The 16,967-nt window shown below is 47.1% G+C and overlaps 1 protein-coding gene across 2 annotated transcripts; it reads right to left on the bottom strand.

The window, feature by feature from the left end:
- Positions 1–2,007: 2,007 nt before the first annotated feature.
- Positions 2,008–16,029, bottom strand: SUMO2 (small ubiquitin like modifier 2). 2 transcript variants are annotated; one of them, XM_090291221.1, is made up of 4 exons: positions 15,855–16,026; positions 14,514–14,645; positions 9,489–9,560; positions 2,008–2,666 (listed from the first exon to the last, which is right to left on the bottom strand). In XM_090291221.1, exons 1-4 carry the CDS (start codon positions 15,873–15,875, stop codon positions 2,604–2,606), a joined length of 288 nt encoding a protein of 95 aa, XP_090147347.1. In that variant the 5' UTR covers positions 15,876–16,026; the 3' UTR covers positions 2,008–2,603. The 2 variants fall into 2 exon arrangements, with proteins under 2 accessions (XP_090147347.1, XP_090147348.1); XM_090291222.1 differs by lacking the exon at positions 9,489–9,560 and having other exon boundaries at positions 15,855–16,029.
- Between the last annotated feature and the right edge of the window lie 938 nt (positions 16,030–16,967).

The following is a 16,967-nucleotide window of genomic DNA, read 5'->3' as shown; positions in this document are numbered from 1 at the left end:
CTTTTAAACTGACTCACAGGCCCTGGCTGGGTGGCTCAGTTGGTTAGAGGATTGACCTGATACACCAGGGTTGCTGGTTCAGTCCCCAGTCAGGGCACATACAAGAATTAACCAACGAATGGATAAAAAAAATTGAACAACAAATTGATGTCTCTCTCCCCCTCTCTAAAATCAATTTAAAATAAAACATATTATCTCATTTAATCACTACTATCAGGTGCTTAACTCCTAAGAGCTGTGAGGATGCCTCCCAGAATTTGCTTCTCAATTCCACATCGCTTTGAAAATACATTTATTTCTGGGGGTAGGGCAGAAGCACTGGTATTTCTCAAAAGCTCATCCAGGCATTCTAATGCAAAACCACCACCCAGAACGACTGTTAGTCACACTTAAAAGCAGCACAGCCGGCCCCTCCCATACCGCACCCCCAACAGGCCTCCCGCAAGTCCTGGGATGCCACCTGCCTGTGGTGCCAAGGTCCCCGACCCAATCACACCCTTTCACCCAAGTCTCCCATTTCTCCTCCAACTATGTCATTCCCTCCATCTCCCATTCAATCTCGTTAAACCAACGTGAGGGCGGCCAGAAAGAGGCGGGCTCAACCGTCACAGCAGGAACCGAAACGGCTGCCTAGCTCCTGGGGTCTGAATGTTCCCTCTCAGGCCAAAAAATTAAGACGCAAAAATGATTTTCAGTACTGTAACAATTTCACTTATTTTCAGTGGTTTTTAAAAAGTACTCCGTGAGTTTTTTCCACCAAATACTTGTCCTGGTAGTGACCTACGGGACACGGGCGGGGCACCAATCAGGAGTCAGGGAAGGCTCGCTGAAGACACAAAGCGCCGTGTTACTAAACAGTGGTCTTTCCACACACTGCCCTTCGGCTCTTTTTAGTTCTACCGGTTTTTCTACCATGAAGGAATTATTTTAAAGTTTATCTTCCCCCAACAAAGTACAAACTCATATTAGTAAACTCCTGACTCAAGAACCCAATTCAAGCCCCTTTCCGTAATTTCTCTGACTGGCATTTCAATGCTAACTTTAGTTTTTAGGGACAAAATCCCACTACTTAATGGAAACGTACCTGCCTGATCTCTTCTAAAATTCTTGGGTACAGACTTCCCAGTCTTACAGGATAGATTGTAAAAATAGGTTGGTAGCAAAATAAGAGTTGTTGGTTCAAGATGAACTCATATACATAACAGAGCCAAACACTGACGGAGCCCCGTTTCTGGGAAGCGCATTCTCTGCAGGCAGGTGGCAGGGGCGGGAATTCGGTTTCCTGAGACCCAGTATTGGAGAGCCCACCTGGAATTTAACTGGAATTAACAGGCATCAGGAAACGTATCTCTAGTCCCAGTTTATAACCATCTAGCTGTGTGGCAAAAACCCTCTGGGTTTTAGTTTCCTCACCTCTAAAACGGGTTAGAATTAGATAATCTTTTTGTATCTTTCCTGCTCTACTAATGTTTATTGGTTCTATAACTGTGATCTTTCCCCACACATGTGAATTTAAAGGCAGTAGTGACCGGCATATCTAAGGCTGTAAGAAATATGTTTAAACACTTTCTGTCCTTCAACACCCTCAAATAAAAAACAGACCATTTCAGGTTCAGCACTTACTCACCAAAGCGAAAGCTGGAAGGGGTAAGACTTTGTCAGCATACTTAGCTACACCAGAGCTTTTCCCCAGCTGCATGTACGTGCTATCCCAGGTCCTGGTTACAAAAAAGAATGCTTGGGAATAAACCCACACATTATGACCTATATGTTTTTTGCTAGTAAAGTTGCATATTTGGAACAGCCTAAGCTTTTGAAACAAAGTAGAGGCTGAAACGACCACTGCGAGTCGTTTATACAGCTTTGTTACTTTGTTTTGCATGAGCCTGTCAGAAATAAAAGCAGCTCTATTTCTTCCTGGAAATGTTACTTCTAGCAGGGCTACTGTCACGTCTTTTCCTAAACTTCAATTTTCTGTGTAATATTCCTCAGAATAAACAGAACAGCTCATTTTAAACAAGAAGTTTATTTAAACAACAAGACGCTTGACTTGAAGGGAAAACTATCCAGGATTCATTTCTTTTAGAGTAATTTATCCCTACTTAAAGACAGATTGCCCTACATGTAACAGCTACGTACAAAAAAGTTATAAAATTGTCCTTGGTTTTACAATGATAAATGAAAAACATTAAAATTCTCCAATCAAACAAGGTATGCAAGGATTTTTATGTTGTTCTTTTTTTGTTAAACAGCGAGAGCAAAATAACTTACTGGAATATAAAGATAAGAGCTGAATGAGCATGCCACTAATGGAGAAAGGGGGTATTTTCACAGAACCAGTATTTTTCCCCATCCCATCTCCATTTGATGTCAATCAAAACATACCATTGGCTATTTAGTTAAAAAAAAAAAATGCAAATGCTTGTGCACATACATCAGTTACTTTATGTACAATAAAGGAACGGGGGAGGGGAAATGAAAGAATAGAGAAAACTATACTGTAGTAGTCAGGATGTGGTGGAACCAAATTGCAGTTTGCTAATTGAGAATGTCTTCTTGGTCTGGAGGAACAGAGTTCTGAAGTAAAGTAGCAGGTTCCCTTTTTAGTAGACACCTCCTGTCTGCTGCTGGAACACATCAATTGTATCTTCATCCTCCATTTCCAACTAGCATAAAAGGAAAAAAAAAGTTGAAAGCCATTGATTATTCAGCCCATAAAAGTTGTAACTATAGCCCTGGCCAGGTAGGTCAGCACTGTCCCAATACACCAGGGTTGTGGGTTTGATTCCCCAGTCAGGGCACATACAAGAAGGAACCAATGAATAAGTGGAACAAAATTGAAGTTTTTCTCTCTCTAAAATCAATGAATAAAAATTAAAAAAATTTTTTTAACTATCAGACCTAAATATTCTGAAAAACTGCACAAGTTTCACTCAATTCCAATATTATTAGACATCCAAGAGCCTAATTAAGCATCGGCTTTAGGCGTAATTTTTCACATGCTCTTCTTCTTTATGAAGATCATGGAAAACTCAGTTTTTAAGTTAAAAACAGTGTATGTTTGCCCTGACCAGTGCGGCTCAGATAGTCGGGCGTCATTCTACAAAGTAAAAGAGGGGTCCTGATTAGGGCGCGTGGGAGAGTCAGCATATCGAGGTTCCTCTCTCACCAGATGTTTCTCTCCCTCTCTCCCTCCCTTCCCCTCTCTAAAAATAAAGAAAGCTGCCCCGGCTGGTGCGGCTCAGTGGACTGAGTGCCCGCCTGCGAACCAAAGGGTTGCTGGTCTGGTTCCCAGTCAGGGCACAGGCCTGTGTTGCAGGCCAGGTTCTCGCTGGGGGCATGTGAGAGGCAAACCCATTGATGTTTCTCTCCCTTTTTCTCCCTCCCTTCCCACTCTCTAAAAATAAATAAATAAAATTCTTAAAAAACTGAACATGTCTTTAAATTAAATCACCTCCTGCAATTCTGAAAATTAAGAATAATGTGTGTAAAGGATCTAACTGCTATGTAGTTTAGATAAGCGAAAAACTGGAAATAACCTAAATATCAACAGGAACCCAAAGAAATATGACATATAATACATTTATACATGAAATACCACATAGCTGTTATTAAAGAATAAGCAGAAGGACTTCCGGTCAAGCTGGCGGCATAAACATGGCTCACCTCCTCCCACAACCACATCAAAATTACAACGAAAGTATAAAACCACCGTCACTCAGAACCAGAACCGTCAGAAATCCAGTTGAATGAAGCCTGACAACTATGGAATTAAAGAAAGCACATCCATCCAGGCGGGTAGGCGGGGCGCAGACGCGGAACGGGCTGGCCCCTCACCCACGCGGTGGGTAAAGGTTCGGGAGTGAAGAGGCCCGGCCCCACACCAGGCCCTCCAGCCCTGGGTTCCAGAGCCAAGAAGACACATCCCTCCAATTTCCGGCTGCAAAACCCAGCGGGGATTGAGTCAGTGGAAGGAGCTTCTGGAGTCCCAAGCAGTTCCTCTTAAAGAACTCACACTTGGACTTAATCAGAGTCACCCACTCCCTCTGAGCTCCAGCACCCGGGTAGCAGCTCGAGAGGAAGCGGTGGCGTACAGGGAGGGGCTAAAGTCTGGCACCAAGGCAGGAATGGGGGGACAGCTTTCTACCAGACAGGAAGGCGGGCAGAGGCCACGGTCCCTTTTCTGAACCCTCCCCCACAGAGCCACAGAGCCAGCAGGCAGGGGCCGTATCTGAGACTCCATCAACCTGGCCAACACTGTTTACACTACCCAGGGGCTCCCCTGGCCCGGGTCTTCCCAACTTGAGTCCCACCCAACTTACAGGCCCACCCACACTTCTTTTCCATACAAACGGCTGGTCCTGGCTCCTGCTGCACAACCTCCTAAAGCCTCAAACACGCAACAGCTGGCCTCAGTGAGCCCCGGGCCTGCACTGGCAGCAGCCGGTCTAGATTCACAGCTTGGCTTCACCCGGGAACCTCCAAGCCCAGCACAAGCAGCAGCCACCTCAGATTATTTACAGCTCAGGCAGGGCGGCCCCGGGCAAACACAGGTGGGGGCTGACCTTGGCCTGCACCACCCGGAAACCCCGGGGCCAGCGCAGCCAGTGCACAGCTACAGACCACGTAGGAGCACCAGCACCTGCCCCTGCACAGCTGATCCCCCACGGAAGGAGGAGGGTGGTGGTCAGTGGTCGCAGCCAGTCCTTGCCGCTGACTGGCCTGGTAAATGCCTCCCATTGATCTGCCAGCAGCAACCAGGGCTCAGCTACAAGAGGAGGGTGAGTCAGCCCAACCAAAGGGTGCACCTGGAACACCCAGCTTGGGTGACAGGGGAGGCTGTGCCACTGGACCCTACAGGACACCCACTACATTAGGCCACACGACCAAGACATGGAGTCAAAGCAGCTCTACCCAATACACAGAAAAGCAACAGAGGGAGGCTGCCAAAACAAGGAGACAAAGAAACATGGCCCAAATGAAAGAACAGATAAAAAATCCAGAAAGAGCTATACGAAACGGAAATAAGCAATCTATCAGATGCAGAGTTCAAAACATTGGTTATGAGGATGCCCAAAGAACTTAGTGAGGACCTCAAAAGCATAAAAAAGGTCCATTCAGAAATGAAAGATACGCTAATTGAAATAAAGAACAATTAACAGGGAAGCAACAGTAGAGCAGATGAAGCCAAGAATCAAACCAATGCTTTGAAACATAAAGAAGCAAAAACAAACAAAACAAGAACAAAAACAAAAAAACCCCAACCAGAACAAGAAGAAAAAAGAATTAAAAAAAAAAGATAATGTAAGCAACCTCTGGGACAACTTCAAACAGTTCAACAATCCACATCACAGAGATGCCAGGAGGGGAAGAGAAAGAGCAAGAAACTGGAAATCTATTTGAAAAAATAACAAAGGAAAAGTTCCAAATTTTGATGAAGGAAGTAGACATACAAGTCCAGGAAGCCCAGAGAGTCCGAAACAATCTAGATGCAAAGAGGACCACACCAAGACACATCATAATTAAAATACCAAAGGTTAAAGATGAAGAAAGACTCTTAAAAGCAGCAAGAGTGAAGCAAAGAGTTACCTACAAGGGGGTGCCTATTGGACTATCAGCTGATTTCTCAAAAGAAACTTTGCAGGCAAGAAGGGACTGGCAAGGTGATGAAAAGCAAGGACCTACAACCAGGACTACTCTATCCAGCAAGGCTATCATTTGGAATGGAAGGGCATATGTGCTTCCCAGACAAGGTAAAACTGAAGGAGCTCATCACCACCAAACCACCATTATATAAAATGGCAATAAATACATATCAACAATTGAATCTATAAAACAAACTAAGTAAACAAGCAGAGACAGAATCATGGATACAGAGAGCGATTAGATAGTTGCCAGATGGGAGGGGCAAGTGGGGGATGGGTGAAGAGGGGAGGGGATTAAGAAGCACAAATAGGCAGTTACAGAACAGCCACGGGGGTGTAAAGTTCAGTACAGGAGGAGTAGCCAAAAACTTACACGCATGACCCATGGACATGAACAATGGTGGGTAGCTTGCCTGAGGGAGTGGGATGTGCTGGGTGGATAAAGGGAGGCAAAGGGGGAAAAATTGGAACAACTGTAGTAGTATAACCAATAAAATATAATTAAAAATAAAATAAGCTAATTTACATAACAGAAACAGAAATACCCCTGGGATACTAGTACAGGTAACCCCCGTAAAACACGGCTGTTAGATTCCTAACAAATGCCGTGTTATGTGAATCTGTGTTATACAAAAACACAGAACTAGTACAAAAAGAAGGGTTAGGTTAGGTTTCAAAAATTAAAAAATATACTATTATATTATTACAATTAAGAGAAACATTTTTACTAAAGCAATTTTCATCAGGAGTATTACACATTAAGTAATGTTTTCTTCATCATCTCTACTAAATTCCATTAACCAAATGCATTTGCTTATTGATAAGATAGCCTCATCCTCTGAACTTTCTTCAGCATTATCTTGATTTGTACGCTTTCCTTTTGGCAAAAAATCTGTTATTTTAGATTGTTTGCTTTTAGCTGAGAGATCTTTATAAATTTTGTTATATGGTGCTAAGCACTTTTGAAGTTCTCTCTTAAACTTTGTGCTCCTTTCAAAAGGGTGCAAGGAGCTTCATTTAAGAAATATGATTCTGTTTGGCTAAGTCTAGGCTTTTCTTGATGCTTTTTAGAGTAAACTGTTTAACTTCTTCGTTTCCATCAGTGCTCTCGTCCCCTAAGTTATCTCAGCACACTCCAGATGTCATTTCCACGAAAAATGCTTCATCGGTTTCTTCTTCTACCAGCAATTCTTGGGTATCTTCTACAGTCATAGCATGTTAGAGTGAAACCGTGTCATAGAGGTACCATGTTATACAAGGCATACCTGTATTAGGCTAAAGACAAAATTTAAAAACTAGGCTACATTCGTGTTTTTAAAAGTGTATCTATAACGTTAATATATTCTTGCCTGTGCACAAAACAATGGTCACCTCTATGCAGTAAGGGAAGGAAATGGGTAAGAAAACACTTGTTTTGGGGGGAAAAAAAACTAATTTAAATTTGAAAATGCTATTCACAAATTAAGTTTGTAAGATTCACTACTCACACATTATACATAAAACCATGTAGATAAAAAGGTTTAGGTATATATGGCAACACTGTAAAGTATATAAGCTTTGTAACAGTTTATATGCTGACAATTACCCTTGAAAATTGCTTTCCAGCCCTGGCTGGAGTGGTTCAGTGGACTGATCACTGGCCTGGGGACCAAATGGTTTCTAGTTCGATTCCCAGTCAGGGCTCATGCCTGGGCTGCAGGCCAGGACCAGCTGGGGGCGTGCGAGAGGCAACCAATTGATATTTCTCTCCCTCTCTTTCTCCCTCCTTTCCTCTCTAAAATAAAATGTTTATAAAAAAGGAAAGGAAAGGAAGGAAGGAAGGAAGGAAGGAAGGAAAATTCCTTTCTAAAAGTCACTACTTTTGAAGATAAGACAACCTTGGGCACCTAAAAACAAGAAAGAATTGTTTCTAAGGAAGTTCAAATACACTCAAAGTAGAAGCTAAAGCATTAAAATATTAATAACGGAGTCTTAATTCCCTTTGTAAAATGGAATAGCATTTAGTTATGAGAATTAAATAAAGAAATACTGAACAGAATGATGGACATGTAATAATCATACTGCTATTAAAATTGGCTAAGATTTTCTAATTTATTATAATTCTTCAATTTAATATTGGGAGAACAATTCTAAAACAAATCAATTTCATTGTAAAATGAATTCTAAATACTAAAATGAGTTCAATTCCAAATTCATCTGAAGATTTTATAACCTGGTTCCGAACCAATCCTCCTCACAGCTCAGTGTCTGCAGAGCTACTTTGTGGCGGTGAGGGAGGGCTTCATGAGACAGAAAATACGTTCTAGCCCGGGCCGGGTGGCTCGGCTGATCAGTTTCCTCCCAACACACACACCATGATTGTGGGTATTTGTTCTCCTTCTCCCTCCTCCTTTCTCAAATCAGTAAAAAAGGGTCCTCACCGGTGTGGCTCAGTGGATTGAGCACTGGCCTGCAAACCAAAGGGTCGCCGTTCAATTCCCGGTCAGGGCACAGGCCTGGGTCATGGGCCAGGCCCTCAGTTGGGAGCACGCAAGAGGCTATCATTCCATGTTTCTCTCCCTCCCTTCTGCTTCCCCTCTCTAAAAATTAATTGATAAAATCTTTAAAAAAACAACAACATTCTAACCCTCATATTGTAGCACAGTGGATTCTTTTTATTCTTTTAAAACAATCGAAAGAGGTCTTCAGCCTATTTACTGAAATAAACTACTGGAATGTTAAATTTTATGGTGACTCTTTCAATGCCTCCAAAGGATACAGGAGCTTTTTCTCTTTCATTCAGAGAATGCAGCCCCTCCTTGTGGCTATGCACTATAACTGCTCCTTAGAGATTCACCAGCGGAAATGTCTTCAAAACACTCTCCCCTCAAGTATAACTCACAGATATTTCAAATTTTTTAAGATTATCAAAAAACCACAATCTTGATGTGCTGCTTACTCACACCATATTTATGAGGTGGTAAAAAATTTTAAAAATCATGGGTTCTAATTCAATTTTCCAATTTAAATTTCTGCTTAAAAAACATCTCCCCTATATCTGGAAGCCTTAAATGGAACTTGGCAAGGTAAAAAGAAACCAAGAGCTTCTGCCGTAGAAGACAGCCCAGCAGGTCTCTTACAAAGTGACGGAACACCTGAAGTGACAGGTAGAGAAAAGAAGGGTGAGATAGCATCACCTTCTGCAGTGAGGATCTGGAAAGCAACCCATTGTCAAGAGCCCTCCTTCTCAAGCTAAGCCATCGAGAGACGTGCAGTGACAGTCATTAGTTCCATTTAGTTCACAAGGACAGGTCAAGGAATTCAGCCACGAGTTAAAATGGTCAGAATCGAAAGCCTACTGGTTCACAGAACCCACCCAGGATCAAGATCTGCAGCAACAAAAATAAGGACAACAGCCCCAGCTGGGTAGCTCAGCTGGTTCGAGCAATATCCTGATACACTAGGGTTACAGGTTTGACCCCCAATCAGGGCACATACGAGAATCAACCAATGATGCATCAATAAGTGGAACAAATCGATGTTTCTCTTTCCCTTCCACTCTCTAAAAATCAATAAATTTTTTAAAAAATTAAAAGAAATGGACAATAGGAAAAAAATGGATTAAAATAACTAAATGACCTATTAGTTTCAGTAAGTGATAACCAGATATTTAAAAAGTATTGGCATTTCTTCAATCTATTGCTACTTTTTTCTTTCTGTTCCCTTTTGATAGCTTACATATAGGCCTGAATTGTGGTAAATAATTATATTCCAACATCCAGAAGTTCACAAATAAACAAAGCTGTTGAGAAAATTACAAAAAAAAAACATTGTTTTTTCTAGTCAGCGCAAAGAGATTTTTACCTGTGCAGGTGTGTCTGTTTCATTGATTGGCTGCCCGTCAAATCGGAATCTGATCTGCCTCATTGACAAACCCTGGACGAGAGTTTAAAAGCAGTAAGAATGCAAAGAAACAATAAGAAATAAAACTATATGCATATTCAGCCATTAATGTATTAAGAGACCTAAATAAATTATCATCAATATGCTACCAACATTTCTATATGGGTAAAAAGATTTGGGGAAACTTTCACTTTATCTTTAAACTATATTTTCTTTGAAAAAATGGTTTTTAAATAAAGGTCTTCTTAAAAAAAAGCTGTATTGTTTTTGAGACCATAGCTGCTCCAAGCTTGAACAGACCACTCCTTGAGTCAAACAGTGTATTTAAATAAGATACTAAAAGGAAATTTGAAGAGATGCACACAGCAATATTCCTCAATGCATGTTAGAGATCTCCAAAAGAAAAAACACCCATAATAATAATGAGAACTAGAAGTCACCTAAAAAGCTGTAATGATTAAAATAAAACTTTGCCTAAAAGCCACCTTACCTTCATTTTTATCCTAACAGTTCGTACCACTATGCACAAGTAACCTGTGCCCCCACCCAACACAGCTAAGCACACCAGGAGGTATTTAATAAGTTATCCTTGGGCAGTGGGGACATTTCCACCAGAACACAAAACAATAACTGTCCTAAAATTATTCACAAGAACACAATCCATTCACGAAAGTCCTAGAATAGCTCAAAAGAAGCACCTGCTTTTCAATTTCCTTCTTAGTATCAATACTTACCTAAAGCTTCATTTATTACTTGACAACCTCTCACCAGAAAATAAACTTCAGGCCCTCCCTGGCTGGGTAGCTCAGCTGGTTAGAGCATCATCCAGATACACCAAGGTTGCAGGTTTGATCCCCAGTGAGGGCACAGACAAGCAGCAACCAGTAAACGCACAAATAAGTAGAACAACAAATCAATGTTTCTCTCCCTCTCTCTAAAATCAATCAATAAAGATGATAATCATCTTCTTAAAAAAAAAAAGAAGCAGCTTCAGGAAGAATAGAAGCCAAGACTGTCTTGGTCAGACAGTACTCTGTACATAGTAGGTGCTCACTGAGTACTGATGGAATAAAATGGATAAAAAGCATCCACCCAACCCTACTTCATTTTTTCTTTTTAATTTAAAAGTTAATCTAAAGGTATTAAGTTGGGGACGATTACTAGAAAAAGGGAATTTGAGCCCTGACCACGTGGCTCACTTGGGCATCATCCTGCAAGGCAGAAGGCCGCTGGTTTGGTCCCCAGTTGGGGCGCATACAGGAACCAACTGATCCATGTTTCTCTCCCTTTTTCCATCCCTTCACTTCTCTAAAAATTTAATATTTAAAAAGGAGAAATTTTAAATTATACTACTAGAAATTAGCTTCAAGAAATTTTTATATGCATTAAGGAGATAGATGAGCCTAAACATGCCCCTTCTGCAAAGGGGATGCCAATGTTTTATTTACCAAGCATTACCTTCCAAACAGGAGTGGGGAAAAGGGGAACAGAACAAAGCAGTGAAGCTGCTGCTAACTGCAGCTAAATGAAGACAAGACAGAAAAATCACGTGTCTTTGGAGGTATGTTATAAATACATTCCCTTGAAAGACAGCTTTCTAGAAAGCATCTTACAGAAAGTCAGTCCTATATTGTGCTCAAATTATAAATTATAATAATTATTATACAAACTCTGCTTCAATATGAATATTTAAGAGAAAATTAAACTGAGTTCCTAGGACTAAAAACATTCAAAGAGCTGAACAAATACTTGTGTAACACCTGTATTCCCTTAACAAGGATTTGCTGAATCTCTTTAAAACTACCTATATGATGAAAGTCATATGACTTTCCTTAAAACTGTACTTTGACACATACCACTTTCAGACTAGCCCTGTCTTGAGGATCATAAGCAATCCCCCACCACATAGGTGACATCTGCAACATTAATTCCTCGTGACATTCAATTTTAATTAGCAATTATACAAAGCAACCAAGAATTCAATGCCACGTATTACATATATATTTATAAACACTCCCTTAAAGACTCTTGAAGAAAATATTCAGCACCTTCTATATCCTAGGACCTTCCTTCACTATATCCAGTGCTAAGGTCATAAGGTCAATGGTGTGGCCATTGAGAACACGGGGGGAGAGGGGCAGGCAGGGCCAGAACATAAGCATAGTGTATTCCTTTATTGCGACCTGTTTTTATGCTTTTCCTCCTCAGTAAAACATTCTGCTAGAGATCAAGTCCAAAATTCAGAAATTTTGTCTTTAAAATTGCATAAACCAATGTAAATTCAAACAAAGAATGTATGTTAAACCAGTATTTGGGCTCCTCTTCTGAAGAAATCTCATTCCTAAGCTTTAGAGTTGGGTGAGCTTCTCTCTTCAATTCCATTTTCTCCTGTCACAGACATGAATTAGACTAAACCAATAAATCTGTGTTCTCTGAAACACCTGACACTCCCTGAGACAGTCGGTTAGGGTAACGCCACACCGGGATGGGCAAGTATGCTCCCAGTCAGCTGGCTGAAGGCTCTGTGGTTGACATAAAGTAGGCAAACTCTAATTCTACATGTGAATGAGAAACTTATTTACAAACCAATCTCTGGAGATATTAATGTGAATGTCCTCTATTATTTTACAAGTATTTATTGAACGTGTTTGATAGGCCAGGTACTGGTCTAGGCTCTAGAGAAATGGTGAACAAAAAGGCCCCAGGCCCACACAGCTAATCTTTTCCTGCAGACAAACACATGCAGTGATCAATTTTAAAAACAAAGACAAAGAGAATGAGAGGACTGAGCGAAACTCCCTGAATTAATCCGAGACACCTCCAACGCAATAACTTAGCAAGAGTGGAATAAAACGGTTGAAGTCTCAGCTCTAATATCCAACAGAAATGTGTGAGCCAGATATGTATTATAAATTTTCTATTTGCCACATTAAGAAGTTAAAATAGGTAAAATTTTAATATTTTAATTCAACCTATTCAAAATATATTGCAGTATGCAGTCATTTTGAAATTGAGATATTTTACTTCTCATGCTGAGTTGTCAAAACCTGCCATGTTACACCTCACGTCTCGATCTGAACGTGACACATGCGAGTGGTGAGCAGTCACGTGTGGTTTGGGGCCACTGCACAGCACAGGCTGAGGCCGAGACCAGGATTTGCTGGGGCTATAAAGGTTAAGCAGCACCGTCAGGAATGACCCCAGGGCTCTGAGCACGCAGCTAGACGGCGGATGGCGCTGCTGACTGAGTGGGGACAGCAGAGAAAAAATTTCTGGTAGAATCAAGAGTCCCACCCAAGTGCTGGCCTGCGAACCAAAAGGTCCCCAGTTGGGGGCGCACAAGAGGCAACTGAGGGATGTTTCGCTCCCTCTCTGCCTCCCTCCTTTCCCCTAAAAATAAATACAATTTAAAAAAAAAGAAAAAAAAAAAAGGAATCCTGTTGCCTGTTCAGTTTCAGATCATGCAAATTAGATTAAATAAATATCTAGTCTCTTGGTCACCTGTACCTACACTTAGAAAGCAGGGAATCGGCCCAACTGGGTGATAGTTCAACTCCTTCTTTCTCGGAATGTGAGTAACCATTTCAAACTGAAACAGGGATCTTGTTTCACTCAAAACTCCAAGATTATTCACAATTTAATAGGAAAATAGAAGTATCTATCCAAACCCTTCCTGAACCATATCTTCAAATCGTGTTTGCACTCCCAGGTATGCAGTGGAATTATTTTTGAACTACCGGTGCTTATTTTTCCTATAATGCAAATTAAGAGTGGCCCGAACAATATACAAGCCTAATAACTGGAAAACTTCAAGGAAAACTATATTTGCACTGGGTAATACACCAAATTTATTTTAACACAGCAGAAAACTCAAAAAACTTGACTGACCCACTAACACGAGTTTGCAGGACAATCCCCCAGAGGGACAATCTAGGGTACGGAGGACATGCCGCTGTGTGCTTTTGTTTTTCTGGACCATCGTGTATAACGCCCCAGCACCTGGCAGGCGCCCCTAAGTATCGGATACACCCAAAGACCCTCTGGGGCCTCCACAAGACACATGGGAAGTCTTTATTTTCCTAAGTGTTAAAATTTAGTAAATTAAGGAAAACTTAAGCAAGATACACAGAGGATTTTGCTGGAAACCGCCCGGTTTCCACTTGGTATGAGCCTGGCGACTCAGAAGTGCTGCAATATGCTTACCTCTTAACATTTCCCCGCAGCCTGACGGGGAACGAGTGTGCTCCCGTGGAAGGTGCCAGTGCAAACTACCTAGCACCATCACTGAGCACGCACTTCCTAATTGCTAGGGACATTTCACCAAAACTCTTCAAGGAAGAGTGTGCTGAAGGTCTTATCTCTCTGTGAGGCTCTGGAAGGAGGTGTAGGCATGACGGTCAAGAGCTAGAAGCACAGCATTCTCTTAGGGCGTCACCCACACGCCAGACATAAAACCAAGCTCCCACCTCGGGCCCTGCCGGACGCCCCGACATCTCCCGGGGAAGCGCCCGGCTCAGCTCAAACCCAGCCTCCCAGCCGCACCGAGTTCCGCCCGGAGCGTCGCAGCCGTGGGCGAGCTGCCGGAGCCTGGAAGAGTGACCCCCGCCTTCACACCCTGCACACCCGGGCCCCGTCACGCGGCTGTCCCGTCGCTCGGGCAGCAGAGGGTCGCCCCACCGGGGAAAGCCCCTTTAGGGGCCGTGCTGCGGCGGACCCGTCGCCCAGGGTAGCGCCCTCCTCCGCGCGGGGCCCGCCGACCGCTGTCCGAGCGACGCAGAAACGCCCACGCGGCCCGGGCACATCTCGCGGCCCCACTGTCCGTGGAGGAGGAACCGCGACGAGGTCAGCCGGGGCAGGAGCACAGCCCTGTCCTGACCGTCAGCTCCCGTGGCCGGGACGCTCCGGGCGGGTCTGCCGCCAGGCAGGTCGTGGGGGCACTTGATCGGGGTGTCCGGCCGCCCCCGCCCGGCCCGGGCCGCGCCTCACCTGCCGTTCGCAGTAGGCCTTCATCAGCTTGCTGAGCGGCGTGTGCCTCTTAATCTTGAACTGCACCACGGACCCGTCCTGCCCCGCCACCTTCAAGTTAATGTGGTCGTTGTTCTCGGTCTTGACGCCTTCCTGTTGGCAGGAGGGGGGGTCAGGCGGGCAGCGCGGGGGGCACGTGCCCCGAGCCGGCCGCCGGGGTCAACAGGTCCCGGGCCGACCCCGCCGCGGTGACACGACGGGCCGGGCCCCGCCAACGGTGGGAAACGAGCGCTCTGGGTGCGGAGCGCGCGGGGCCGGCGCGTCACCCCGAAGCTCACCCCGGCCCCGCTCGCCCCTCTAACTTAAACCTCAGGCGGCACCCAACCGAGGCTTCCCGGGGACCCCGAGGCGGCGGCGGGAGCCCCGACCCGCCGGCCCAGCGGACTCTCTGCGTGTTTGCGGCGGCGCGCTCGTCTCCCCTCCCCTTTGTTGACATGAGTCAAACGCACGTTTATCCCGCGTCCCCTCCCAGACTCCGGCCCGGCCCGGCCCGGCGACCCGCACGTTCCAACCGCCTCCGAAAGGGAGGAGAGGGGGCCCCAAAACCAACCAAGAAAGCCCCCCAAACAACAAGAACCAGAACGGTCCCGCGTGCCGGGTACGAGGGGGGACCCCGGTCCTCGCGGGGAAAGTTCAGCCCCCGACCCCGCGCGCACCTCGGCCCCGACCGCCCGAAGCCACAGGAGCCCCCCGAGGAGAAGCCCCCGCCCCGCCCCGGACCCCGAGGCCTCGCAAGGAGGAAACGCGCCCCCGGAATCCCCGGCCCCTCGCGGCTGCCCGACGGGCATCCGGCTTCCCACCCGCCCGCAGCCCATTGATTCGTCGGGAGCCCCCGCCGGGCCGCCGCAGCCCGCGGCTCTCATCCCTGCGGGGGGAAGTTCCGGAGGGAGGGAGCTCCCCGCCGCCCAGGCGGCGACGAAACCCGCCGCAGCTCCGCGCGGGACCCGCGGAGGGTGGGGACGCCGCGCGCCCCAACGCCCCTCCTCACGCGCGCCCGCCCGGCCGGGCCCGAGAAGCCCCGCTCGCAGCCGGTTGGCCTGCGGGCGTCCGCGATCCGCCCGCCCCACTCGCGCTCGGCGCGCACTCCGAGGCGGCCGGGGGCGGGGAAGGCCGCGGGGCCTCCTCCGGCGCGGGAGGAAGAGGGGAGGGAGGAAAATGGCGCGGAACGCCCGGGCCTGAGCGGCGGCCGGCCCACGGGGGGCCCGGGAAGGCGCGGGCAGCCCGCGGCGGCTCGGGCCAGCCCCCCGGCCCGCTCCTTGACCCCGTCGCCCGGCGAGGCGCGGAGGCCGGCGCCGAGCTCACCTTGGGCTTTTCGTCGGCCATGGCGAGCGCCGGAGTCTCCTCAGCTGCCGCTTCACAAAAGAGGTACCAGGTCCTCACCAAACGAGCACACAAGCAGCACCAGGAGCGGCAGAAGAAGGAGGCGGCAGCGGTGGAGGAGGGAGAGGGCGCGCGCACGTTGTGCGCTCCCTTCCCCCACCCTGCGTGCGCGAGCACGAGCCGCCGGAGCCTCCCATTGGCTGCCGCCTCGCGGGAGCGCGCAACGCTTACATAACCACCCCCGCCCCCCCGCCCCGCGCCGCCCCGGCCTGCGTCCGGCACCCGCCCGGGCGGCGGGAAGAGGCGCGGACACGCGCACCCTGCCCGCCGCGGGGGCGCGCCTGCTCGGGGCGGGGCTGTATTGTCCTTCTGTGGCGGAGCTTAATCAAAATGGCTTCCAGCTGGTCCTCGTTGAGGACGAGGAGGCTTGAGGCCTGGACGTGAGGCACACGCCGGGAGAGGCAGGCTGGACGAGGAAAGGAGGGTTCTAGGGGGGAAAAACCCCTCGTTCGCTGGGGCGAGCGCAGTTCTCCCCACGGTTGGAGGAATATCGCCCTTCCTCTCAGTCAGCCTCTCATCTTGTGAATTCTAAAGCTTCAGCCTCAGCCCGCTTCCCACCAGCCTCCCGCCTCGGAGCAGTGGCCGCGAACGCCCTCCGGGCGCTCCTGTACCCCGGCCAGCCCAGGAAAAGCGTCCGCCCTACAACCCTCCCTCCCGGCCTGGCTCCAGCCCCGCGAGCGGAACAGGCGGCCCGAGGGGACGACGTCTCTCGGCTTCCAGTCCGGCCCTCAGCCCCTCGCGTGTTAAGAACAAGCCCCGGCCCCGTGCAGTGGGTCCCCCCGCTCCTCCCGGCAGTTCTGTGATTTTCTGTGTCCCGTCAGCCGAGAGGACGACTCGGTTCTCCTTCGCCGTCGGCGCCCACCGCATCCCCTCCGCTCGCGGCCCGGCACCTTGAGGAGACGCCCCGCCGGCGGCCTCCAGTCCCGGGCCTCGCCCTCCGCCCGCCGCCCCACCGTGACTGTGGACGGCGCCCGTGGCCTCTCCTGGATCCCGTTGCACTTGCGCCCCGCCCGCGCCCCGAAAGGCCCCGGGGGC

The sequence above is a fragment of the Furipterus horrens genome, unplaced genomic scaffold (genome assembly GCF_987537825.1).
Source record: "Furipterus horrens unplaced genomic scaffold, mFurHor1.1.pri manual_scaffold_11, whole genome shotgun sequence".
NCBI lineage: Eukaryota > Metazoa > Chordata > Mammalia > Chiroptera > Furipteridae > Furipterus > Furipterus horrens.
The sequence above is the reverse complement of the archived record's forward strand: the minus strand, read 5'-3'. Positions and strand labels throughout refer to the sequence as shown.

Excerpts from the sequence above, each read along its gene's own strand:
- SUMO2 (XM_090291221.1), bottom strand. The coding sequence starts at position 15,875 with ATGGCCGACGAAAAGCCCAAG. Across the intron at positions 9,561-14,513 it reads AGGCCTACTGCGAACGGCAG|GGTTTGTCAATGAGGCAGAT; the intron begins GTGAGGCGCGGC and ends ACTCTCGTCCAG. Across the intron at positions 2,667-9,488 it reads AAACAGACACACCTGCACAG|TTGGAAATGGAGGATGAAGA; the intron begins GTAAAAATCTCT and ends CTTTTATGCTAG.